The 22,700-nt window shown below is 41.8% G+C and overlaps 2 protein-coding genes across 4 annotated transcripts; one reads left to right on the forward strand and one right to left on the reverse strand.

The window, feature by feature from the left end:
* Positions 1-8,239: 8,239 nt before the first annotated feature.
* On the forward strand, positions 8,240-18,364 carry LOC125508864 (kinesin-like protein KIN-4A). 2 transcript variants are annotated; one of them, XM_048673660.2, is made up of 25 exons: positions 8,240-9,135; positions 10,416-10,562; positions 10,923-11,072; positions 11,188-11,447; positions 11,662-11,849; positions 11,941-12,065; positions 12,241-12,277; positions 12,567-12,658; positions 12,787-12,900; positions 13,003-13,113; positions 13,338-13,431; positions 13,547-13,659; positions 14,044-14,139; positions 14,237-14,344; positions 14,422-14,538; positions 14,650-14,730; positions 15,099-15,170; positions 15,432-15,525; positions 15,628-15,659; positions 15,740-15,837; positions 15,940-16,020; positions 16,252-16,473; positions 16,813-16,969; positions 17,418-17,570; positions 17,660-18,364. In XM_048673660.2, exons 1-25 carry the CDS (start codon positions 9,013-9,015, stop codon positions 17,888-17,890), a joined length of 3,096 nt encoding a protein of 1,031 aa, XP_048529617.1. In that variant the 5' UTR covers positions 8,240-9,012; the 3' UTR covers positions 17,891-18,364. The 2 variants fall into 2 exon arrangements, with proteins under 2 accessions (XP_048529617.1, XP_048529615.1); XM_048673658.2 differs by having other exon boundaries at positions 8,241-9,135; positions 13,544-13,659.
* Positions 18,365-18,882: 518 nt separating this feature from the next.
* Positions 18,883-22,409, reverse strand: LOC125508865 (uncharacterized). Of its 2 annotated transcripts, none has more exons than XM_048673662.2 (4): positions 22,173-22,409; positions 21,823-21,930; positions 19,866-20,191; positions 18,883-19,138 (listed from the first exon to the last, which is right to left on the reverse strand). In XM_048673662.2, exons 1-3 carry the CDS (start codon positions 22,305-22,307, stop codon positions 19,901-19,903), a joined length of 534 nt encoding a protein of 177 aa, XP_048529619.1. In that variant the 5' UTR covers positions 22,308-22,409; the 3' UTR covers positions 18,883-19,138; positions 19,866-19,900. The 2 variants fall into 2 exon arrangements, with proteins under 2 accessions (XP_048529619.1, XP_048529618.1); XM_048673661.2 differs by having other exon boundaries at positions 18,883-19,142.
* Between the last annotated feature and the right edge of the window lie 291 nt (positions 22,410-22,700).

A 22,700-nucleotide genomic window follows, 5' to 3' on the forward strand; every position in this document is an offset into this window, starting at 1 on the left:
GATTTAGGTGCCTCAATCGAGGAATGCTATCGATCACCCCGGCAATCAAGATCCCAGTATTATTCCCCCACCTAACAATTCTGCTGCTACAGAGCCTCATCCTGCCCGTTCCACCTCTCTTCCACCTTCGCGCCGCTAATAGTCAGCAAACTACTGCAATCTTCAAAGCAGGAGGGTGAGCTTGTTCCGCGCGCCATGGCCAACTTCCCGTTCGACCCGGCGCTGTTTCTTCCACCGCATCATCAAGCAATCCAAGTGGAGGGGCGACCTGCAAGAGTGAGGGTAATCTCTGACCCTGCTCTGCCGCGACATGAGGACCGGGGTATAGTCACCATTCTTCCTATGCCCAACCAGCAAGTCCATTTCCCTAATGTGAGGCAGATCATCGGTGAGTTTCTTACTCAAGTCAAGAACCTAGGGTTTCAAGAGATTTGCCAGTGCCCCTTCGGTCAAGCTTATGTCAGATTAAGATCGCCTTTTGATCGTGATGCTTTGGTTCTGCAAAGCCCTCATGTGCATGGTGATGTTCATATTATCTTTCAGAGGCATAACCAGGGCCTTAACTGGAGAAATCTAGAGCTGAATAGGGATATTTGGGCTTTGTTGGTTGGTTTCCCATTTGATAAGAGAGAGATGCATGAACTTGCTAATTCTGTTTGAAGTTTTGGTAAGATGTTGCTCTGGGACAGGGCAAGGAGCACACAAGCAGCTTTGATGGTTAAAATTAGAGTTGAAAATATGAGAAATGTTCCTGTCAGTATTGTTGTTGGTGAATCTGATGATCCTAATGCAGAATCTTGGACTGTACCTGTTGTCATCATCCAGCGGGAGCCATTGGGTGGAGGGCCACCAGATGAAGATCCAGTGCCTATGGATGGAAACCCTCACCCTCGGCCAGCTAACAATTTTTCCATCCTAACCAGCTCAATCATTTCATTAGGCCTATTCAGCAACACCAGGCTCAAGATGTTATGGGAGGTGATCAGCAGAACTTTCACCATCAAGCTATGCAGCATGACGCAGCAGGATGCAGAACAAGAGGAAGATGATGAGGAGCTTCCTGGCTGGGGACATTGCGCAATGCCAGCAGAAGATGATGATCTCATTGACCAGGAGCTGGAAGAGGGAGAATTCATGGAGCTTGCTGATATGTTCCAGCCTTTGGATGAGCAGCAGCCAATTAACCTTCCTGATATGGACATGCATAGTGATTTGACCCTCTCTGTGGGGTCCAATGGGGGGAAATTGACATGCTTACAGCTAATGCACAACCAAATATGGGGGAAATGAACTTTTGAACTTTTTGGGCCAGGCCCAAGTTGTCATTCCAGACCTCAATTTGGCCCTAGGGCCCATGTCAGATCTGCCACAGGAATTTATTCAGCCTCATGCTTAGCCTGCTTTTGCTCAGCCTGCCTTGGCTGCTCCACTGATTTTATAAACCTGTTGCCTCCAATGGGGCCAAATGTCAGATTTGGTCTTGATCTCAACCAAGTATTGCCTCAGTCACCTTCTGTTGCTCTTAACAACCAAGCCCAGGTAAATTCTTCTATGATTGGTAATGAGCTGGTAGTAGACATGAATTTGGTGGAAGAAGATGGCTCTCTTTTCAACCTAAATCTTGCTGAAAGGGAGGACCCTGTTATTCAGTTAGCTTCACCTGCTGAATACCTGGCAGCCATGAACAGAGAAGATGACCAGAGCTCATATGTTGATGAGGGAATTGAAATCCTGGAATGTTCTTCAGATGCTTCTTCCAAACCAGATTCTGCCTCTGAAAGTATTAATGTCACCTGCACTTCATCCTCAAATTCTTCAGAACCCCCATGCTTTAATATCAAGGGAAGATATTTATCTAATTATGTCCCTGATGGCTCTAATGCAGATTCTGATAATCAGGGATTGGCTTGTTACTCTGCTTGGGAGCAGCATTTCTCTGTTAGCACTGAAGGCACCACACCAGTCCAGGTACCATTTGATTGGGTGGATTGCATTTGCTCTGCTTTATTGACCCCTGATAAATTTGATTGGGCAAAGGTGTCCTTGCAATCTCCTATGTGGCATATTATCTGTGAAGAGTTTCAACAGTCTCAGCAACTTGTTTTCTTCATTCCTTCTTATTGCCCTGTAACTATGGCTCATACATGCTCTCAGTTGTAGGATCTTGGTTTGGAGGAGGTCCAACCTCTACCTGCTGCTGAAGATGCTAGTTTCTGCAGTCCTGCTGCTGCAAAAGGAAAAAGGAAAGACAGAGTGCCAGTAGTGGAATCTGAGGTAAGAAGAAGTGAAAGATTGCGGCATTTAAATAAGGGCTATAGAAAGAAAACTTGCCATGATAGTAATTGTATGGCCTGCTCTGCTAAACCTCCTGTCTGCAACTCTAAAGTAATTAAGAATCTAAATTCATCTTACTGCAAGGTGGACCCAAAAGTCTGCACCGAAGAGAACCTCCTGCAGAAGAAAGTCAAGAGAGGAGGAAAGCCACCGGCATGGAAGGACTGAAGATTCTGGGTACAAGGAGGGAGGACCTAGTAGAAGGTGGAATTTTGGGAATGTTTAATACTTTGTGTAAAAGACACGTGCTTCTGATCACTTCTGTAATGAGACCTCTCTCTGCCTTACTGGCATTTCAAAGATGCTACTTGTTATGGGACTATAACGTGTAGAATGCCTGCTTTATATTAAGTGTTTGAGTGATGAACTTTCTCCTGGATCTGTGTCTACTTGATTTGCAATGAATAAATCCTGGAATATATTGAATTGGAATGTGAGAGTCATAAATTCAAGTGACAAGTGGCTAGCTCTTTCAAATAAAATTGATGAGGCTCAATGCTCAGTCATTTGTCTGCAAGAAACTAAGAGAGAAGTTTTTGATAGCTCTTATTTAAGGAAGTTTTGCCCCAAGAGAATAAACAAATTTGACTATCTGCCTTCTATGGGAGCTTCTGGGGGTTTGCTTGTGGCATGGAATGATAATATGTTTCAAGGGGAGTGTCTGTTTAAAAATGATTTCTCCATCTCCATTAGATTTATTTTAGTCCACATAGGGGATTCTTGGATCCTAACAAACATATATGGGCCTTGTGATAATGAAGGAAGACACAACTTTCTGGCTTGGTTTAGAAACATTCAGATGCTTGTTGAAACTGATTGGATCATCATAGGAGACTTCAACTATATTAGATATCCCTCAAACAGGAATGTAGGAGTTGGAGACATTAGCAATATGATGGATTTCAATGCTGCAATCAGTCAACTAGCCTTAGTTGAAATTCCTTTGAAAGGTAGAAGTTTTAGTTGGAGCAATATGCAGCAAGCTCCTCTGGTGGAAAAGATTGACCGGGTGTTCATCTCTGAAAATTGGTCTTCAAATTATCCCAATACAATGGCTATTCCTCTGGCAAAACCTGTTTCCGATCATTGTCCATTTATCATAAGAATTGGTACCAGCATCCCTAGAGCCCAAGTCTTTAGGTTTGAAAACTTCTGGCTTCAACATCATGATTTTCAAGAGGTAGTGCAATCTAACTGGTAGCAAGCCATTTTGGCAAGTGATGGTGCTAAGCTCATAACTGTAAAATTTAAAAGGCTCAGGAAGGGTCTGAAAATTTGCAGTAAATGCATCTCAAACTTAGCTAGCAGCATTAAGGCCACCAATAATGTCATCTTGATGTGGGGTCTTTTTGAGGAATACAGAGTGCTCACAGATATGGAACATAATGGCAGGGAAATGCTAAAAGAACATTTGTTAAAATTGTTGTCTTTTCAGAGGATTTATTGGAGACAAAGAGCAACAATTCGATTGGTTAAATTTGGAGATGAAAACTCTAAATTCTTTCAGGCAAAGGCAACCATTAAATACATGCACAACTACATACAGTCTTTATACAATGATCAAGGAATTGAGCTGTCAGATCATCATGCAAAAGCAACAATTCTTTGGGCTTCATTTAAAGAGAGACTCGGCCAGACTGGTGAGATTTCAGATCCTTTAAATTTGATCAACCTCATTAACAGAGTAGAGGAATTGCAGGATCTAGATGCCCCCTTCACAAAGCAAGAAATTGGCTCTGTTATAAAGAACCTCCTTTCTGATAAAGCACCAGGGCTAGATGGATTCAATGGAGATTTTATTAAAGCTTGTTGGAACATCATTCCTGAATATTTTTACAAGTTAATAGATGATTTCTACCATGGGAAGATCTCTCTTCAGAGTATTAATGCCTCTTTCATCACTTTAATTCCAAAGAAGGACAATCCAGTTACAGCCAATGACTTCAGACCAATTTCTCTACTCAATTGCACAATCAAGATCATTACCAAACTGTTAGCCAATAGATTACATGATGTCATTCTAAAGATTGTGCACACCAATCAATATGGTTTCATCAAGAGCGGAACCATTCATGATTGTCTGGGGTGGGATTTTGAATATTTACATCAATGTCAGCAATCCAAACAGACTATTGTCTTCCTCAAATTGGACTTTGAGAAAGCTTTTGATCTGCTAAATCATAAAGCCATTCTTGCTATACTGAAAGCTAGAGGATTTGGAAAAAGATGGATAACTTGGATCTCAATGTTGCTGTCCTCGGGCACTTCCTCTGTCCTGTTCAATGGAGTGCCTGGGAAACTCTTCCACTGCAGGCAAGGAGTCAGACAAGGGGATCCTCTTTCTCCTTTACCTTTTGTTCTAGCAGTTGATCTTCTTCAGTCAATGCTTAATGAAGCTATGCATCAACATCTGATCCATGCTCCTATTGTCAGCCAAGCTTGCCCAGATTTTCCTATGATCCAATATGCTGATGATACAATCTTAGTGTTGCCTGCTGATGCCAGACAAGTTGCTCAAGTCAAAAACCTCATTTTGCATTATACTGCTTTTACTGGGCTCAAAGTCGGTTATGAGAAATCTTTCATGGTGCCAATTAATGTATCAGACTCTCAGATCAACACTTTGCTCAATATTATGGGATGCGAGTAAGGACACTGCCCCTTCACTTATTTAGGACTTCCACTTGGCACATCAAAACCAAAAATTGAAGATTATAGCCCAATGATGCAAAGAATTGAGAGAAGGCTTTCTGGTTGTTCTACCATGCTGTCATATGATGGAAGATTGTTGCTTATCAAATCGGTATTTGCAGCCCTACCAATCTTCTTTATGTGTACCTTGAAACTTCCCATAGGTGTTATTGAGCAAATCAACAAGTATTTGAGAAACTTTCTCTGGAGAAAATTTGGCATGGAAAATAGAGGGACAACACTCATTGCTTGGTCCAAGGTTTGTCTACCAAAAAAACAAGGGGGCCTTGGTATTCTTGATATTGCTCTCCACAATAAGGCTCTCCTCATGAAAAACCTATTCAAGTTCCTTAACAAAGAAGATATACCTTGGATTAAGCTGACCTGGGAGAAATATTATCATACAGAAGCTCCAAAAGGAAAAGTTGAAGGTTCTTTCTGGTGGAAATCTCACATATGTCTCCTAGAAAGGTTTAAGCAGATTAGCAGGTGCTCAATTGGAACTGGACAAACTATGCTTTTTTGGAAAGATAACTGGAATGATCATAACCTACAATCTACCCTTCCACATCTTCACTCCTTTGCAAGGAATGATGAGCAGTCTGTTCTAGATTTTTATGGAGAGCATGATTGGACTGAGCACTTTCACCTGCCTCTCTCTATTGAAGCTTATGAGGAATTTAATCAACTTCAAGCTATAGCACCCACTCTACTTCCAAACAGAGAGGATAAATGGAGCATCATTGGGGCTGTTGGGAAGCCATCAACAATTCACATATATAATCTAATTTTAGAACAACAGGAAGAACATCCCTTTTTAGCATCATTTGGAACAGTTCAAGCAGACTCAAGCACAAAATCTTCTTTTGGCTAGTGGCTCATTGCAGAATGAACACTAGAGCACTCTTACTCAGAAAAGGCATGCAGCTAGATGACATTCATTGCCCTAACTGTAACCAACAGGCAGAAGAGACAACTATGCACTTATTATGGGACTGCAACTTTGCACAGGAATGTTGGAACTCCTTGATTCCAAATAGAAACAGAGGCACATCAGATTATGAGAATACCACCCTGGCCTTAAAACTCTTGCCAAAGCAGTTTGCAGTAGAGATCATCATTTTGGATTGTTGGAACATATGGATGCAGAGGAATGGTAAAGTTTTCACAACAATTCCACTATCGATTCAGTCTTGGCGATTTCACCTTAAGCAAGACTTAAAGCTCCCGAGACACAAGATCAGGCAAAAGTTTGAAGCTCGGTTCACTCAGTGGATAGATCATAATCTATAATCATGAGTTCCATTCCTAGAGCAGCCATTGGCTAGCTTCTTAGCCGAAGTTCATCCCTTTGCGGGTGTGTAATATTTTGTACTATATTTATTTTAATATATTTAACGTAGAACAATTGTTCTAGAGTGTTGGGTCAATTTTTTTGCATATCTCCAATATTGTAGATGTTGATAAATTTGTATATAAATTTGGTCAAACTTTATGTAGTTTGACTTAAGACAAATCTTAAGTGTGAAGCAAAAGGAAATGGAGGGAGTACAATTTTTGTTAAGGGGGGGTCATGAAATTTTGGGAAAATGGGCACTTTAGGTATGGAATAAATTTACGCCCAATAACTGAAGGAAAAATATAGCACATCGTATTGCTATTATTTTTAGAAACATTCTATAACATTGTTTATGCCCAATAAAATTTTGTCCATCTTGGATTATCGTTGTCAAATTTATTGGTCTTTTTTCACTTTTCTTTGTCGTCTCAATTTTTCCTTTTTTTTTGCATTTATGCTAACATGTGTAAAGCCACTGCCATGTTACGAAACCAAGGACAACTCAATGACTAAACAACTTAATATAAGGAACGGGAGTTGTAATAAATGGTTTCCTTGGTTGAAAAGCACATTTTACCTAGTATTAGAGTTTACATCACAGTTGTGAATTAGTTTTGGTTCAATTGACCCTATGAACTCTAGGACTTCTTTCTTATTTGACCTTTTTACGTGTTTGACTCCGGTTTTACGCTAGACAACAGTGCCATGTCGTTTTTTTCTATGCATGTCATTTATTTCCTTCCTTTGTAGCTAGAAAAACTTGGAAAACTCAATTATACAAAAGAATAATATAAAATGCCCAGTAAAATGGAAATATTTCCAATGAAGAATCTGGTAAAAACATACAATTTTGAGAGTCTTTACGTTTTAGTTTCAAATTGCAATTTAGGGTTCAAAACTGAAAAGGTTACAGTAAATCCGGAATAATTCGGTGACCAATTGTCGTACAATTTGAGAGAAACGTGGTATTTTTTAGCTTAAAGAGAGAAAAGAGATGGCATGGTTGACACAACTGATTAGGATGAAACCGTAGTGAACCGGGTAAAAACCGGTCAATCGAAAAGGAAACTGGCATCCTGTCAAAACGGAAAAAGAGAAGAAAACATGTATTGTGAAGGATCTCTAGAAATTCCAGAGACGTAAATTGAATCAAAACAAAGAATGTAAAGCTAAATAAATAGCAATCCAAAGCAAGAAGACACGTGGAATACTTAAACATGTACTCCCTTCATTCACTATTATAAGATGTTCTAACTTTGTTTCTAAATCAAATGTATGTAGACACGTTTTAGTGTGTTTGTTAATTCATTTCAGTTCGTATGTATTCCCTCCATTTGGTAAATCTTGTCGTGATTTTAGCTCGAATTTTGAACTAAAACCACGACAAGAATTATGAATAAGTAGTTCAAATTGAAATATCCAAAACGTCTTGTTATACTAGTGAACGGAGGGACGTGATAGTAAAAAGGGCTTGCATGAATTTTTTTGGAAAATGGCTTGCACGAAAGAAGGCAGGGAGGGATTTTAGGAGCAATGACGTCCCAATTAAATTCAGGTCTCAAAGCTCCTGAAATTGCTAGCATGTCAAGAGGCAGGCAGGGAGACATGGCGCCTGCGAATCATACGCATCGGGCAGGGCAGGGAGAGTACCCGGAGCATATTTTCTTCAGCTGTTATACCAGTGTAGTGCGGTGGCTGGCTAACAACCATAGAGATGGGGCGTCCTTGTTGCAGGGACAGACAGACAGACACATAGTAGACATAGACAGCGGTAACAATCACAGAATTCACAGAATTCACAGCCAGGCAGCAGCGGCAGCAGCACTCTCCTCTCACTCACTCGCTCACCAAAAGCAGAAAAAGAAAGGAGGGATTAATAATTGTAATTGGTTAAAGGAGAGGCACACACCCCCACCTACACACCCAGCCCAGCACAGCACCGCATCGATCGTCCTCCTCCATTCGCATTGCATTTCCACCCACCACCAAACGCCCCCCGTTCCATCCCTCCCAAGAACACCACCACCAAGCAAGATCCAAGCCCCAAGATCGGCCTGGCTTCCTCGGAGCAAGAGCAGCATTTGTAGAGATCGGTGGAGCTGCGGCGGTTGGATCAGGGAGAGGGAGGGAGCGGCGTCTGGCGTGCCGGTGGTGGAAGTGCAAGTGGTTGCGCTCGCTTGCGCAGGAGTGAGGGTCAAGTTCCCCCGGAGCTTTTCTTTCTCCTTTTCCCTTTTCACCACACCATCCACCTGAAACCCATCTCCATCTGAATCCCCCAACTCCATCCATCCATCCATCCATCCTCCATAGTACACGGGTAGAGAGATACAGAGAGGGATTGCAGTACAACCCAAGAAACCATGATGGTGGTGTGGCAGGGGCAGGAGCAGGAGGATTGATCGGCGGTGCTAGCAGGAGTAGTAGTGGCCGCTGCTGTTACTCACCGGTCGCCATCCCCTCTTCCCTTTAATCCTTGCTTCACTCCTCCCCTCCCTCCTTCCCGCCTTGTCTTATTGCCTTGTTGCAAGAGAAGAAAAGGAACCCGGCCGCATTCCCAACAGCAGCACATCTTCTTCTCGGTTGGTGCGTCGCTTGTCGCGGTTGTGGTGGTGGTGGTTGTTGTTGTATGATCGGTGGCAGCAGACGAGATGACAATGGAGCACGGCGAGGATTGCTGCGTCAAGGTGGCGGTCCACGCCCGCCCGCTCATCGGCGACGAGAAGCTGCAGGGCTGTAAGGACTGCGTCACCGTCGTCCCCGGCAAGCCACAGGTATGAACGAGCTTTCTTCACTCAATTTACTAGGCTTTTCCCTCTGTTTCGCTCGGTATGATGGAAGTTTTGTGCTTGTGTTTGTGTTGTTTTCTCCCTCTCGTTCTTGTTTTTGGTTTCTTCATTCACTGGCGGCAGTGCATGTCTCAGTGCAGAGACAAGATAGATTGACTGCTGTTCAATCCAGTTCTGCCAGTACGATAAACTCTCTCGTGTTTTCTTATCTCACAAAAAAAGAAAGAAAGAGAAACCACACGGCTGCGTTTTTTTATTCATTTTGTTCCATAAAATTCAGAGACCGGATTGACATTTTTGGCCGATGTTTGAGGGTTTCAGCACCAGATTTCGGCAAGAAATAAATAAAAGAAAAGGACTTTCCATCTCCTCTGTTTCTCTCTGTCCGGTTCAAGAACAGCCGAGCTCACAAGAAACCAACCGATCCACCCCAATTTCGGCCATCAAGAACATCTCGAATTCAGCGACGAGAATCTAGGTTGCTTGCTTGCTTCCCCGATTTAGCCCGCCGTGACAGAGATGGGCGTGCCCCCTTTTTCCCTCCTCCTTTTTCGCCATCCCCTGGAGAAAAGAAATTTCCCCTGTCGGCAGTGCCAGAGTTGTTCATATCACATTTCTGGTGCGGAGTTGCGTCCGATCCTGATGGCGTTGGTGCTCTTCTTTATCTGGGCAGGAATCCTGTCTGCGTCACGCACTTGCGCTCCCGGCTGTTTGTTGATCCGGTCCCTTTCAGCTCTCCCAATTCAATCCAAGCTTGTTTCCATTTCTTCTTCGAGAAAGGTTTTTTTTATCATTTGTTAACCTCCCCCAAATTCTGATGGATTGGGTTCCCCGTTCCACCCTGAGCCTGGGTGAGTGAGATCTGGCTTATCTTACTTTCACCTATGTGGTAGTAGTAATATTTTATTTTCTCCTGTGATTCATCTGCATGCATCTCCAGCTGTCAGTGGCACATTCTTCCTCATCTTTCTTGGCTTTCCCACCAATCTCACCTTGATCTCTCTCCCTCTCTCTCTCTCTCTCTCTCTCTCTCTCTCTCTCTCTCTCTTTGTGTGTGTGTGTGTGTGTGTGTGTGTGTGATGATTTCTTTTTTGGTGAGGCAATTTTCGGGTCAAGAATCAAGATGGGTATTAGATGGAAAGTGACTTTCTTTCCGCCCAACTCTTTATTACTAGCGTTAGCAAGGCAATGATGAGATGCTGTTGTGGTAGTAGTAACTTGGACCTTTTTCTGTTGCTGAATGAATGAATGATGGGTGAATGCAGGTCCAGATCGGCACCCACTCCTTCACCTTCGACCACGTCTACGGCAGCTCCGGCACGCCGTCGACGGCCATGTTCGACGAGTGCGTGGCGCCGCTGGTGGAGGGCCTCTTCCAGGGCTACAACGCCACCGTGCTCGCCTACGGCCAGGTCAGTCGGTCAATCATTCATTTTTTTTCCATCCATCCCAGTCCCATGTGCCATTCATTCAGAGCAAAGACCCACATGATATGGTGCCTGGACCACCACGTTGGGGGGTGGCAAAAAGCCAGCAGCACATCATGTGGCGCTGCCGGAGCTGCAAACCCTTTTCTCCCAGTCCAGCTCACCTGCTTCTGCCATTATGGGGCTTTCTTGCTTGCCCCCACAAGCAAAACCCCAAGCAAATGTCGACTGTTCCTTTGGCAATTTATTTACGGTGGAGTCGAAATGATAAAACCCCGCAAAAATGCTGGTCATTTCATTTCAGGTCTAACTGTTTTCAATTTTTTTTCTTTTTCTTTTCGCTAGACGGGCTCGGGGAAGACGTACACCATGGGGACGGCGTGCAAGGAGGGGACGCACGTCGGGATCATCCCGCGAGCCATGGCGGCATTGTTCGACAAGATCGAGAAGCTGAAAAATCAAGTGGACTTCCAGCTACGCGTTTCCTTCATCGAGGTAAACACATGGGAAGCAATGCTCGAACCTGATCAAATGCAGTTGCCTCTCTGAACTGACAGACAGTCCCCTAGAGAATTTATTTGAATATGCTATAAACACTTGTCTTGGACAGATCCTGAAAGAAGAGGTGCGGGATTTGCTTGACCCTGCTACTGTTACTGCTGGCAAAGTTGAGAATGGCAATGGGCACACCGGGAAGTTGTCCGTGCCGGGGAAACCTCCGGTGCAGATTCGGGAGGGGTCAAACGGGGTCATAACCCTGTCGGGGTCGACCGAAGTGCATGTCACCACTCAGAAGGAAATGACCACATGCCTTGAACAAGGTTCGCTGAGCCGCGCCACTGGGAGCACCAACATGAACAACCAATCAAGGTTAGCAACATTGGCACAATCATCACTATCTTTTAAAAGATAAAGCCTTTTAATCACTCACTCATAACTGATTTGATGTGATGAAAAGAGAAAACAAGTAAACATCATTCAGATTAGACACGCGCAATCAGTGCTGGATACAGTTTCAGATTAGAGAATTATTCATGTTGTTTTAATCAACTTTATGCTTTTTTTTTGTTTCGGCATGTAATAGTCGTTCCCATGCCATCTTCACAATCACATTGGAGCAGATGCGCAAAGCAGACCCCATCATGGCATCAGATGGAATGCCTATTGAAGAGATGAATGACGATTATCTATGTGCCAAGCTCCACTTGGTAGATCTTGCGGGGTCGGAACGGGCCAAGAGAACTGGTTCAGATGGCCTTCGGTTCAAGGAAGGTGTGTACTTCGCATGTTTTTCTGTTTTAGACGACCATTGATGCATGATCTCGTCCCCAAACTAAAGGTAATTTATGCCTTGTGTCACCAGGTGTTCACATCAACAGAGGACTTCTGGCCCTTGGCAACGTCATAAGTGCTCTTGGAGATGAGAAAAAGAGGAAAGAAGGTGCACATGTACCTTACCGGGACAGCAAACTCACTCGCCTTCTGCAGGTTATATTCTTCTCATGCAACTGAACAGATGTGGCCTTTAAGTGCCATTGATTTCATTGCTATGTTCTGTTAAATAGGATCAGGTCAACTGCTGCTTCAGCATCAGATGTGGTTTACTATATTATCTTTTGTCCTAATACTAACTACTTCTTATCCATTTCTGTTTTGTGAACAGGACTCACTCGGTGGAAACAGCAAGACTGTAATGATAGGTAACTCATTTTACTGGATACCACTTAATTTCTTATTCTTAATGTTTACAATAATAAGTGCCGATCTCCCACAATATCTAAAGTTCTGTAAAAGTTCCAGAATTGGCATATCAAGGTTCAAAATGTATCATCTCAAAATGTATGAATCCCATGATATGATTTAGTCATTTCATTTAATTTATTTCAAAGGAAAGACCAGTTCTTATATATGGTCGTTAAGCTTATATTTTACTAACTGGCCCGACTGAACTTACATTGAACTGACTTATGTCTATATTCTCTCCTGCAGCCTGTATTAGCCCAGCAGATATTAATGCTGAAGAAACACTGAACACATTGAAATACGCTAACCGGGCACGTAATATTCAGAACAAACCAATTGTGAGTTTGTCATCTTTAGCCTCCCTAGAAACATATCAGACATGTACCTACACTTTCTTTATTAAATTGATAAGCTTTTCTCCCTGATGGTTACTTGACTTTTTGCTATTTGCTTCCCTGATTTCCAGGTCAACAGGAATCCTATTGCTGATGAGATGAAAAGGATGCGCCAGCAACTCGAGTACTTGCAAGCAGAGCTAGTTTTAGCTCGCGGAGGAGGAGTAGGATCAGATGATGTTCAGGTAAATGTTTTACAATCTGTTTGCAATGTCATCAGCAAAATTTGGACTGTGGAACGCAGTCACTCGCACTAAGAATTGGAATAACAAGATATCAATTTTCAGGGTCTCAGGGAAAGGATCTCATGGCTTGAACACACAAATGAAGACCTTTGCCGGGAACTTTATGGCCTTCGCAACCATGTTCACAGTGATCCATGCGAACCTGAACTACATGTATGTCAATTATACTTCTTAAGCCTGTTTTTGGAAATTTTACATTTGTGAACAATGATATACTTGCACTTCCACTGCTCCTTTCACACTATATGTATGTTCTCACAAAGGGAAAACGAGAAACAACATAACATTATTATCTACTACTTTGTTTTCCATGTAGTTACACTTGAAATTTTATAGCTAGACCATATGTATCTCACTTGTTTTACTCTTTGTTTCAGAAAACTGTAAGTGGCTACACCAAAGGTGAAGGGCTCAAACGAAGCTTGCAAAGTACGGAGCCATTTGATGTCCTTATGACTGATTCTGTACGAGGTAATCTTAGAATCTTGTAGTTCTTTGGTTGCTTCTCAAACCATGACTAAATCTCGAATTTATCTTTGTTTTCTTGCTATGCTTGTATGGCACTAATTGTCCCTACCTGCAGAAGGCAACCCTAAAGATATTGACGATGAAGTAGCCAAAGAATGGGAACACACAATGCTGCAGGATAGCTTAGGCAAAGAGTTGAATGAATTAAACAAACAACTGGAGAAAAAGGAGGTATGCAACGCGGACACTGAAAACTATTTCACCATGTACATAAAATAACCGTTTAAAAATCAATAAAATGTATACGAGTTAATGTTCACGCACACATGAATATGCATTCACTTCCCCAACCCTTTGTTTTGTGGCCTTCTGTTCTATACTAGGATCAGCGGCAAAGCCAACCTTGTCCTTGTCTTGGTAAAGTTGATTTCAAAATGCATGATTCATGAGGTTGTGAAGGTCATTAATTGTGTGCCAATGATTACTATATTAACTTGAAAGAGCAACACATTATACATACATTATTCTGATCTGTTTCCTGAGTTAACTTTACTCTTGCATTCTGATTATGCTTGCCAATAACCTTACCACAAATTTGTCCCGAACACTTTGCAGTCTGAGATGAAAGGGTATGGGCATGATACTGTTGCACTTAAGCAACACTTTGGAAAGAAACTTATGGAACTTGAAGAAGAGAAAAGAGCTGTACAGGTTTGTCATAAAATCTTCAAACTACTATACTCAGTCAAAAACAGTTGCATATCCACGAAAAATGCTAATCTTACAAGGAAATTTGAACACGTTTCAGAAAGAGAGGGACAGGTTGTTGGCTGAAGTTGAAAGCCTAAATGCAGATGGGCAGACACATAAGGTGCGAGATGCCCAACTGCAAAAACTTAAAACCTTTGAAGCACAGGTAAATGGTTCTTCTTAATGTGTTCTAGTAATTTTCACAATCTAGTACATGTTAGTCATAAAATACCGGACCTGCAGATTCTAGAACTCAAGAAAAAGCAGGAGAGCCAAGTTCAACTTCTGAAAGAAAAGCAGAAGAGTGATGAAGCTGCTAAGAAACTGCAAGAGGAAATCCATTTTATAAAGTCACAGAAGGTTGCCTTTCCTTTGTCAGCTTGTCTGTGATAACTGCATCATTTTCTACATCATTTCTATGTATTGTTAATAATACTTCATTCATATTAATGCAATCTTTTATGGTTTCAGGTTCAACTACAACACAAGATCAAACAAGAAGCAGAACAGTTCCGGCAATGGAAGGCTTCCCGTGAAAAAGAACTTTTGCAGGTATGGATAGTTCGTTGCATAGTTAGTGCAAATACTGCAGAATTACTGTGTGGCAGATTCTAGTTCAATCCAAATGTGGTCCATGTAACAATGATGGGCATTTTTATCATAGCTTACTTAGATATCCATGCTTCTCTTTGTTTGCAGGGGCACCCTAGCACATGAACAAAACGTATTTTCAGAAATGATTTACTTCTAATTCTATAATATGGCCTTTAAAAATGTTGAATAAGATTAAGTTAGATATTTAGACTTGGTATGCATGCAGTGTTTATGATGCTTCTGTTGTAATATTTTTTATAGATGGAATCGGATATTCCAGAGGTCATTTTGAGAAGCATGGTTTTCATTCTGTTTCCTATGTGCAGTTGCGGAAGGAGGGACGAAGAAATGAGTATGAACGCCACAAACTTCAAGCACTTACTCAGAGGCAAAAATTGGTAAGTTTGGCATGCTTGTTTTTGTTGATCCGGTGCTTACTGAGTAGTCATGTCCCTTCAAGACTGATAAATGCCAAAACCAACAAATACGATTAAGGACATAACTAGCAAAAGGCTCTTTATATACTCCCTCTAATCCATAATAAGTGTTGGAGTTTTGAACTGAGATTGAACCTTAGTTCAAAGCTGCGACACTTATTTTGGATTGGAGGGAGTATTATATATCAGTTGAATAACAATACGGCACTTTTTGTACTATAGGTTCTTCAAAGGAAGACTGAAGAAGCTGCCATGGCTACCAAAAGGCTGAAAGAGATACTTGAAGCTCGGAAATCTTCAGGGCGTGATAATTCAGGTACCTCTCTCAGTCTCTCTGCATCATGACATTATTATTTGCAGCATAATTAATACTTCCTATCTAACAACACTCCATTGTTCTTCTTTCCTCCAAAAATAGCTGGCATGAATGGCACTTCTCCTGGCTCTCATGTAAGATTTATTCATACTTGCCCTATAAATTCCGATGTTTATTTCGCACATACCCCTCAACATATTCTTTTGTAAAACAGATGAGTGAGAAATCGTTGCAAAAGTGGCTAGATCAAGAGTTAGAAGTCATGGTTCATGTCCACGAAGTCCGAAACGAATACGAGAAACAGTCTCAATTGTATGTGTTGTGTGGTTCATTTTTGCTACTCAATTGTTTATTGCAGATACAGTTTACATTTTTTGCATAATTTATGACTTTCAAAATAATATGGTTTTAAAGGCGTGCTTTACTTGGCGAGGAGCTTGCCATTTTGAAGAAAGAAGATGCTAGTCCGCCAAGAGGGAAGAATGGAAACTCAAGGTAATTGTTCTCTCCTTGTTTTCTTATGTACTCAAGGTATCTTTCCATCACATATCTATTTATTATCACAGTAGTTTTAGCCCATATAAAATAAGTTTCCTGTTACTGTGTCCAGATCTACAATCCAATTTCCTGTAAATACGATTGAACATATTTAGTTCGCAATTTCCCATACTGTATTCAGGACTTCTAAATGGCCATGCATGTCTTGACTGCAACTCTTTTTCGCAGGACAAATACCTTGTCACCAAATGCCCGACAAGCTAGGATAGCATCACTTGAGAGCATGGTCACAATCTCTTCAAATACTCTTGTCGCGATGGCTTCTCAACTTTCAGAGGCTGAGGAAAGAGAGCGTACTTTCTCGGGGCGTGGTCGTTGGAATCAGTTGCGGTCAATGGGAGAAGCAAAGAGTTTGCTGCAGTACATCTTTAGTGTTGCTGCGGATGCAAGGTTATTATGGCATCTTCATGGTTTCATACTATGGCATCAACTTCTGTGAAGGAAACAAAATATCATCCATCATCCATACTGCTTAGACTTCATCATTTGTAGACCCTGAAACTAAAAACACCCTTCTTTTCTAAGAGATAGCTGATAGTAAACCCAAACTTAAAATTTTGGTTTATCATTTTCTTTCAAGAGTTACAATATGTCATGGATGAATGAAACGGAGACACTTAGCCTTTTTGTGATTTTTTTTCCTTCTGAAAGTTCGATTCTTTCGAAGCCAACTTCATTAATATATTATCTTGAAACAAAGAGTGATATTCTCTTTGTTGCTGAAAACAGATGTGAAGTAAGGGAAAAAGAAATTGAGATCAAGGAAATGAAGGAGCAAATGACGGAGCTTGTGGGCATCCTTCGACACAGTGAATCACGCAGGAGGGAACTTGAAAAGCAGAGCAAGCAGAAAGAGCAGACAGCTCCCATGGCTACTACTCCTCCGGTGCGATTTCTCACAGCTTGCAACCATATGAATCCTTCAAACCATACATTTGATCTATGAACAGCATGGATAAACATCTACTCCCTTTTCTCCCAAATATATATAATTTTTAGATTCTATTTCTATGATAGTCCAACATTTTCAGATATTTACCACCAATACAGAGAGAATTGTCGACATTAACAACAACAACAAATTGATACTAGTAGGACCATAATGGAATATACTTTAATAATATACAATCATCTATTTTAAAAGAAGCATGTTTTCAAATAATTCGTTTGGTAATGTGTCCAAGACGATCTACATTTAGGGTCAGACTGACTATAACACAGCTTAGAGTTTTCATGAAAAAAAAACAATTGCTACAAGACATGGGACCTGATTTTGATCATGGACATTCGACATATAGCGTGCAATTTTTAATGAATTTCCATAAACCTTGTAGGGAAGTGTAAATGGCTCCGCGAAGCACACTGCGGATGACTCCAACACACCACTATCCCCGGTTGCAGTTCCTGCACAGAAGCAGCTGAAGTACTCTGCTGGAATTGTAAATAGCCCCAGCAAAGGCGTAGCTGCATCGAACAAACAACTCAAGGTTTTACATCTTACAGCCTGATAGCTCCTTTTGCCTTGCCATGTCTCTCTGTCTCATATACATTTTCTGGTTGATGATCTTCAATGCAGATGGTTCCTATCGCGCAGTTGCCTGTCGGCAAGAAGGTTTCGATATCAGGACAATCAGGAAAACTGTGGAGATGGAAAAGGAGCCACCACCAGTGGCTACTGCAGTTCAAGTGGAAGTGGCAGAAGCCCTGGAAACTGTCCGAGATGATCCGCCACAGCGATGAAACGATCACGAGGGCCAGGCCCAGACCCCAGCTACTTATCACTCATAAACCTCAGAAAGTGATGTGAAACGGGCTTCTCTTTTTTCTCCGGCTTCACATTGACTGACACGGTTGGTTCACGGACCTACACAGCTAACAATGCAGCTAAAGGCTTGATGGGATCTCCTTCGTGCTTCGTTTTTACCTAGCCACGGGATCGACAAGTATATGTAGGGTGACTTGTCTTTGGGTGTAAATTTCCTGTGCCTATAAAGTGAGATGTGAATGTAGAGGTGGTGGAGTTAGTGAGTGAGTGAGTGGCCACCATTCTTCCTGGAAGAAGTGAGCGCGAGGTTTCATGTTTCAGCCGTCCTTGGTCTGACTGGAGAGATGCCAACGGTTGGTGTGTTCTTCTACATAAAGATTTGCAAGAAGGATGGTGGAAGTTGGATGCCTTGTGCTTGTTTCCTTTATAGTATTATTTTCTGTATGTTGGTACTGAAAGTGGCAAGTCGAATGACTCTGGTTTGGTTTGTTAGGAATTATATATTGGTCTGACACAGCAACTTGTGCCCCTGTATTTGTCACCTCTTGCGTTGTGCTGTGCATCGGCGATGTTACGAGTTATTGCAGGTTACATTCAACCAAACCTTTACTACTAAAAATGATAGGAATAAGCGAGGATATACTGCAACTTCGCTTATTGCTCAGTCAACGTACATCAGAGAACACACAGAGAAGGAAAACTAGTTGCAGAAAGGGAACAAGAAAAACAGATATTGCTCTAAACTTCTAAAGTAAAATGGCTGCGTGCTTCAAATCCTTGTATGTGCCACTGCAAAAGGGAAACTGAAACCGTCTACTGCAACTCGTTATGTCAACGCGTGCGTCTGAGTCCAGCATGTCAATGACACAAGGCGAGTTTACAGAACTTTACGGCGGAATACTGGGATTTATATGATCCCATCAAGGAGTTAAGGCAGTGGTTAAATATCAAAGTAGGATGGGAAAAGTACTCGACGGAGAGCAATTTGCAATAGCATTCTGTACTTGATGATACTACTATAAACTCACTCCAAGTAAGAGATCAATCAATAATATTTCAAACATCTTTTTCGTATCAAAATATTCATAGTAATGACAGTCGAAGCTAGGACATTTTAGTTCTTGACTGGCAGCATCGATGCTGTTCTTAAATGCAAATAGCGCTGGTCAAACTATATGTGCTGTGTTAACTTAGTGCTTACTCCTATATATAGTACACTTAAATTACTAATACAGCATTGCCAATACTTCAGACGACCTCAACAACCACCCAGCAAAGTCAGCTATGTGCCTGCCTGTCATAACAATTAACAAGAGCAGCATAAGGTAAGCATTTATTTAGATAAAAAGAACAGCCATAGCACCGAAAACAAAATTTCATAAATTGGATAAAAAGTTTGTATACACTAATGGAAGTCGGTTAACTCTTAAAAAAATCATATCATCCAGTCAAAAAGGTTTATTTATGTTCATACAAGAGTTTTATAGGCTTGGTGCAAACAAAACTGACGACCTCCATTCTTTTACGGTAGTGTTGTGCACGTGTAGATGTGTCTGGTTTACAATGTGTGCAGTCTTGCGTTCACCGTTCAAACTAGACCACACTTTTGTGTTCACAACCAAGGAAACCGTAAGTTCTACAGTAAGCATGTAGCAAGCTGCTTACAGCGATAAGCAGACAGTAGGTCCATCCTGCAAAACTGATATCCTTCAGTCATGAGGTTTATATTCACAGATGAGTTCTTGGTACAAACAAAACTGATGACCTCCATTCTTTTAGGGTACTATCGTACACGTCTTGATGTATCTGGCTTACAATGTGTTTAGTCTTGCGTTCACCGTTCAAACTATATCACACTTCTGCATTTTCGACTAAGGAAATCGTAAACTCTACAGCAAGCATTTACCATTGAATCCAAAACGCGCAAGTATGGCAAGAGATACGAAGTTACTCACTCGTAGCAATTAGGCTATGAGCATCAAATTAAAGTCAACAAAAAGGAGATCAGAAACATCACCAGTTAAGTGGGGCTTCATTTCACATTCCATCCACTCAGCCGCTTCCTGGGATTGGAGCATGCGTCGCCTGTCGTCGACTGGCGAGGTATTCTTCATAGTCCGAATCACTCTCAGATTCACTAATCCATCCATAGCAGGGACGCCTTGCTCTACTAGTTCCTGTAGCTGCAGGATGTGCCATTGTAGCCTCAGGAGCAGGCGGGTCGATGGGCATAGGGTCTGCTCCCTCAACTGATAACTCAGCCCCAGGTGGCATCTCATTGTGCATGTCCACAATTGGCATGTCACTTGCTGTTGGTGCCTCAGAGATTGCTGCTTCCTTTTGCTGCATTACACACCAACCAAGACCAGTTAAGAATTGCACCCAAAGCCTCAGTTTAGAGCTAAACATGAAATTATATCACAACAGCTGAACTAAAGTTTGGTACAACAGGGAACACACTTTTGTCAACCCAGAATGCATATACAAATATACTCCATGGTGAAGCATATTTGGCTACCCAACAATTCATCTGACACTGAAGCACGACTCCAGTTCTAACTCAAAGACATCCAAACAACTTATATTCAAGAGATTCAATTCCAATTGCCTAATTATGGGCTCAATTCCATGAACCAGACAGGGTTAAAAAGGGAATTCTATTGCTTCATGATAGAACACAACTTAAAATGCACGACCCAGTTCACCAGCCAACTGTAACAGCATAAATGTAGAAATCAAACAAATAATTCGTTTTCCTCTGGCTTTTTATGTATAACTAAGCTTGTATGTCAAGAACGCACCGAAATGTAAAAGGTAATTACCAGAAAACAAGGAAATTATGAGAGAACGTATGGACAATCAAGGGTGAAGAAATCAACAGCAAGAAAAAATGCATCAATCATGGAAATAAATGAACCCTACTAGATTCCATTTTCGCCTACTCAACTTCCGTATACCATGTTATTCTAACACTAGAGAGCTTTTTCGTGAATAATACATAACTACAGCTAACCTAACTAAAACAGCAAGCAATGGGCAAAGAACGTGTTAGTTTGTAAACACTTGGACCAAAACCTGAAGCCTAAGGGCATCTCTAGCAGATCCCTCAAAAGTTATATGTGAGAGAGCAATTTCTGTTTTGAGGGTGCTATCTAGCAGATCCCTCAAACCTTTACTTCCTCAAAAAATTGACTTTGTATCCCTTAAAAGTTTCCCCAATTGCCTATTTTTAGTCCAGAGAAGCCACTTCTCAGGATAAGAGCATCTCTGACTGATCCCCTATAATTTAGGGGAAACACCCGAGTATATTTGGAGTATATTATAAGGAGTTAGAGGGTGGCCGTTTCTAACTGATCCTCTATATTTAAGTCCCTACAAAAATTCTGCTCAATTCTTTTAGCCTTGTAACATACATTTCAAACAATTGCATACTATTTCATCAATCATCTAAGGATCTGCTAGATTTAGAAAAGTTTAATCCCTTAAAAATTATAAGGAAATGAGATAAGAGATACATTTTGGACTTTTAGGATAGGGAATCTGCTAGAGATGCCCTAACATACAATAGAGTAGCCTTCATAACTTAGTGTGCTGCTACTTATGGAAAGAAATTAACGAACGAATTGTATGGATAAAAAAGAAGTTGCATCAACGAGCTATAATGATTAACTACTAGAGAACAAACTTATATCTTTGTTATGAAATGAAATGCATCCCTCCAATTTTCTTTAAACCGTGAAAAGGAATTCCCAATTTCCAATGCATTGGGAAACTGTGTACATGTTGTCACTTGGAATACATTAAAAGTGCAGATCAGTCGACCCAAAAAGTAAGGTCGGGAACATGAAGATTATTTGTGTTTCTTTTAGAGAAAGAGGCAAATCAAATTGATGGATGAAACATGAAAAATAAGCAGGAACAAGAATCACACGTGTGAGATAGGCGCAAGAAGTGCAATTGAGAAGGGAGCTCACTTTAGGCTCCTGCTGCTGCTCTTCCTGCTCCTGCTTCTCAAATAGCGCGTCCTGCACGACCCGGTAGTCATCTTCCTTCAGGAACGACGAAGCATCCTCACCATAGACCTGATTAGATTAGACCACCAAATCATGACCTTGGAACCACAAGGAAGAATCTCACGAACTAGTGTCGATCGACCAACTCCTCAATCAGTCGAGGAAACCGCGGTAATAGAGAAAGGGAAGAAGCAACATCGATGCTCCCAGCAGAATGCCGATCTCTGGGACAGTCCTCGAGGTTATTGAACCCAACATAACACTGGGATTCGGGTACGACAGAGAGGCGGAAAAGGGCGAAGGAAGGGAACCTCGATGAGTTGCCCGACGGTGCTGCGGATGTCGGCCTCGGCGTAGCCCATCCGTCCGAAGTGGTCGATGGCCCCGCGCATCAGGCGGTCCGCCTGCGTCGGCGGCCCGCGCCCGCGCCCGCGCCGCCCCGACATTGCTGGGCTTTTCCTCTTCTTCTCTTTGTGAACTTGGGGTTTTCCTCTCGTTGGCTGTAGAGTAAATAATGGGGAATGGCTCGCAGGGCTTTTGCGTGAGGTTGTGTCAGCAAAGCTTTGCCCACGCACCGTTTCTGAACCGTTGGATCTGTAGAGGAAGGTTAGGATCCATCCCCGGTGTCTAATTTCTTGTGTGAAATGAAATCACCCTGAAATCAGAAGATTTAGGCCAGATTTGTAATGTGGTAATTGGAAAAGTGTAGAAATACAAAAAAAATATATGCTATGACTTGCTGAATTCACATGAAACAAAACCACGGAATTATTGAGAATAAACCCCTTTTTTCAAGGGAGGGTCTTGGGCTGGGGCTACTCCAGCCCAATTACTATCTT

Source organism: Triticum urartu, chromosome 5A, assembly GCF_056163025.1.
Source record: "Triticum urartu cultivar PI428250 chromosome 5A, HENAU_Tu73, whole genome shotgun sequence".
Taxonomy (NCBI): Eukaryota; Viridiplantae; Streptophyta; class Magnoliopsida; order Poales; family Poaceae; genus Triticum; species Triticum urartu.

What these genes read in the sequence shown, in the direction of transcription:
- LOC125508865 (XM_048673662.2), bottom strand. Translation starts at nt 22,307, where the DNA reads ATGTCGGGGCGGCGCGGGCGCGGGCGCGGGCCGCCGACGCAGGCGGAC. An exon ending in CCGTCGGGCAACTCATCGAG is followed by an intron (nt 21,931 to 22,172) that starts GTTCCCTTCCTT and finishes TAATCTAATCAG; the next exon opens with GTCTATGGTGAGGATGCTTC. An exon ending in AGCAGCAGCAGGAGCCTAAA is followed by an intron (nt 20,192 to 21,822) that starts GTGAGCTCCCTT and finishes TGTGTAATGCAG; the next exon opens with CAAAAGGAAGCAGCAATCTC.
- LOC125508864 (XM_048673658.2), top strand. Translation starts at nt 9,013, where the DNA reads ATGACAATGGAGCACGGCGAGGATTGCTGCGTCAAGGTGGCGGTCCAC. An exon ending in TTACTCAGAGGCAAAAATTG is followed by an intron (nt 15,171 to 15,431) that starts GTAAGTTTGGCA and finishes TTTGTACTATAG; the next exon opens with GTTCTTCAAAGGAAGACTGA. An exon ending in GGGAAGAATGGAAACTCAAG is followed by an intron (nt 16,021 to 16,251) that starts GTAATTGTTCTC and finishes TCTTTTTCGCAG; the next exon opens with GACAAATACCTTGTCACCAA.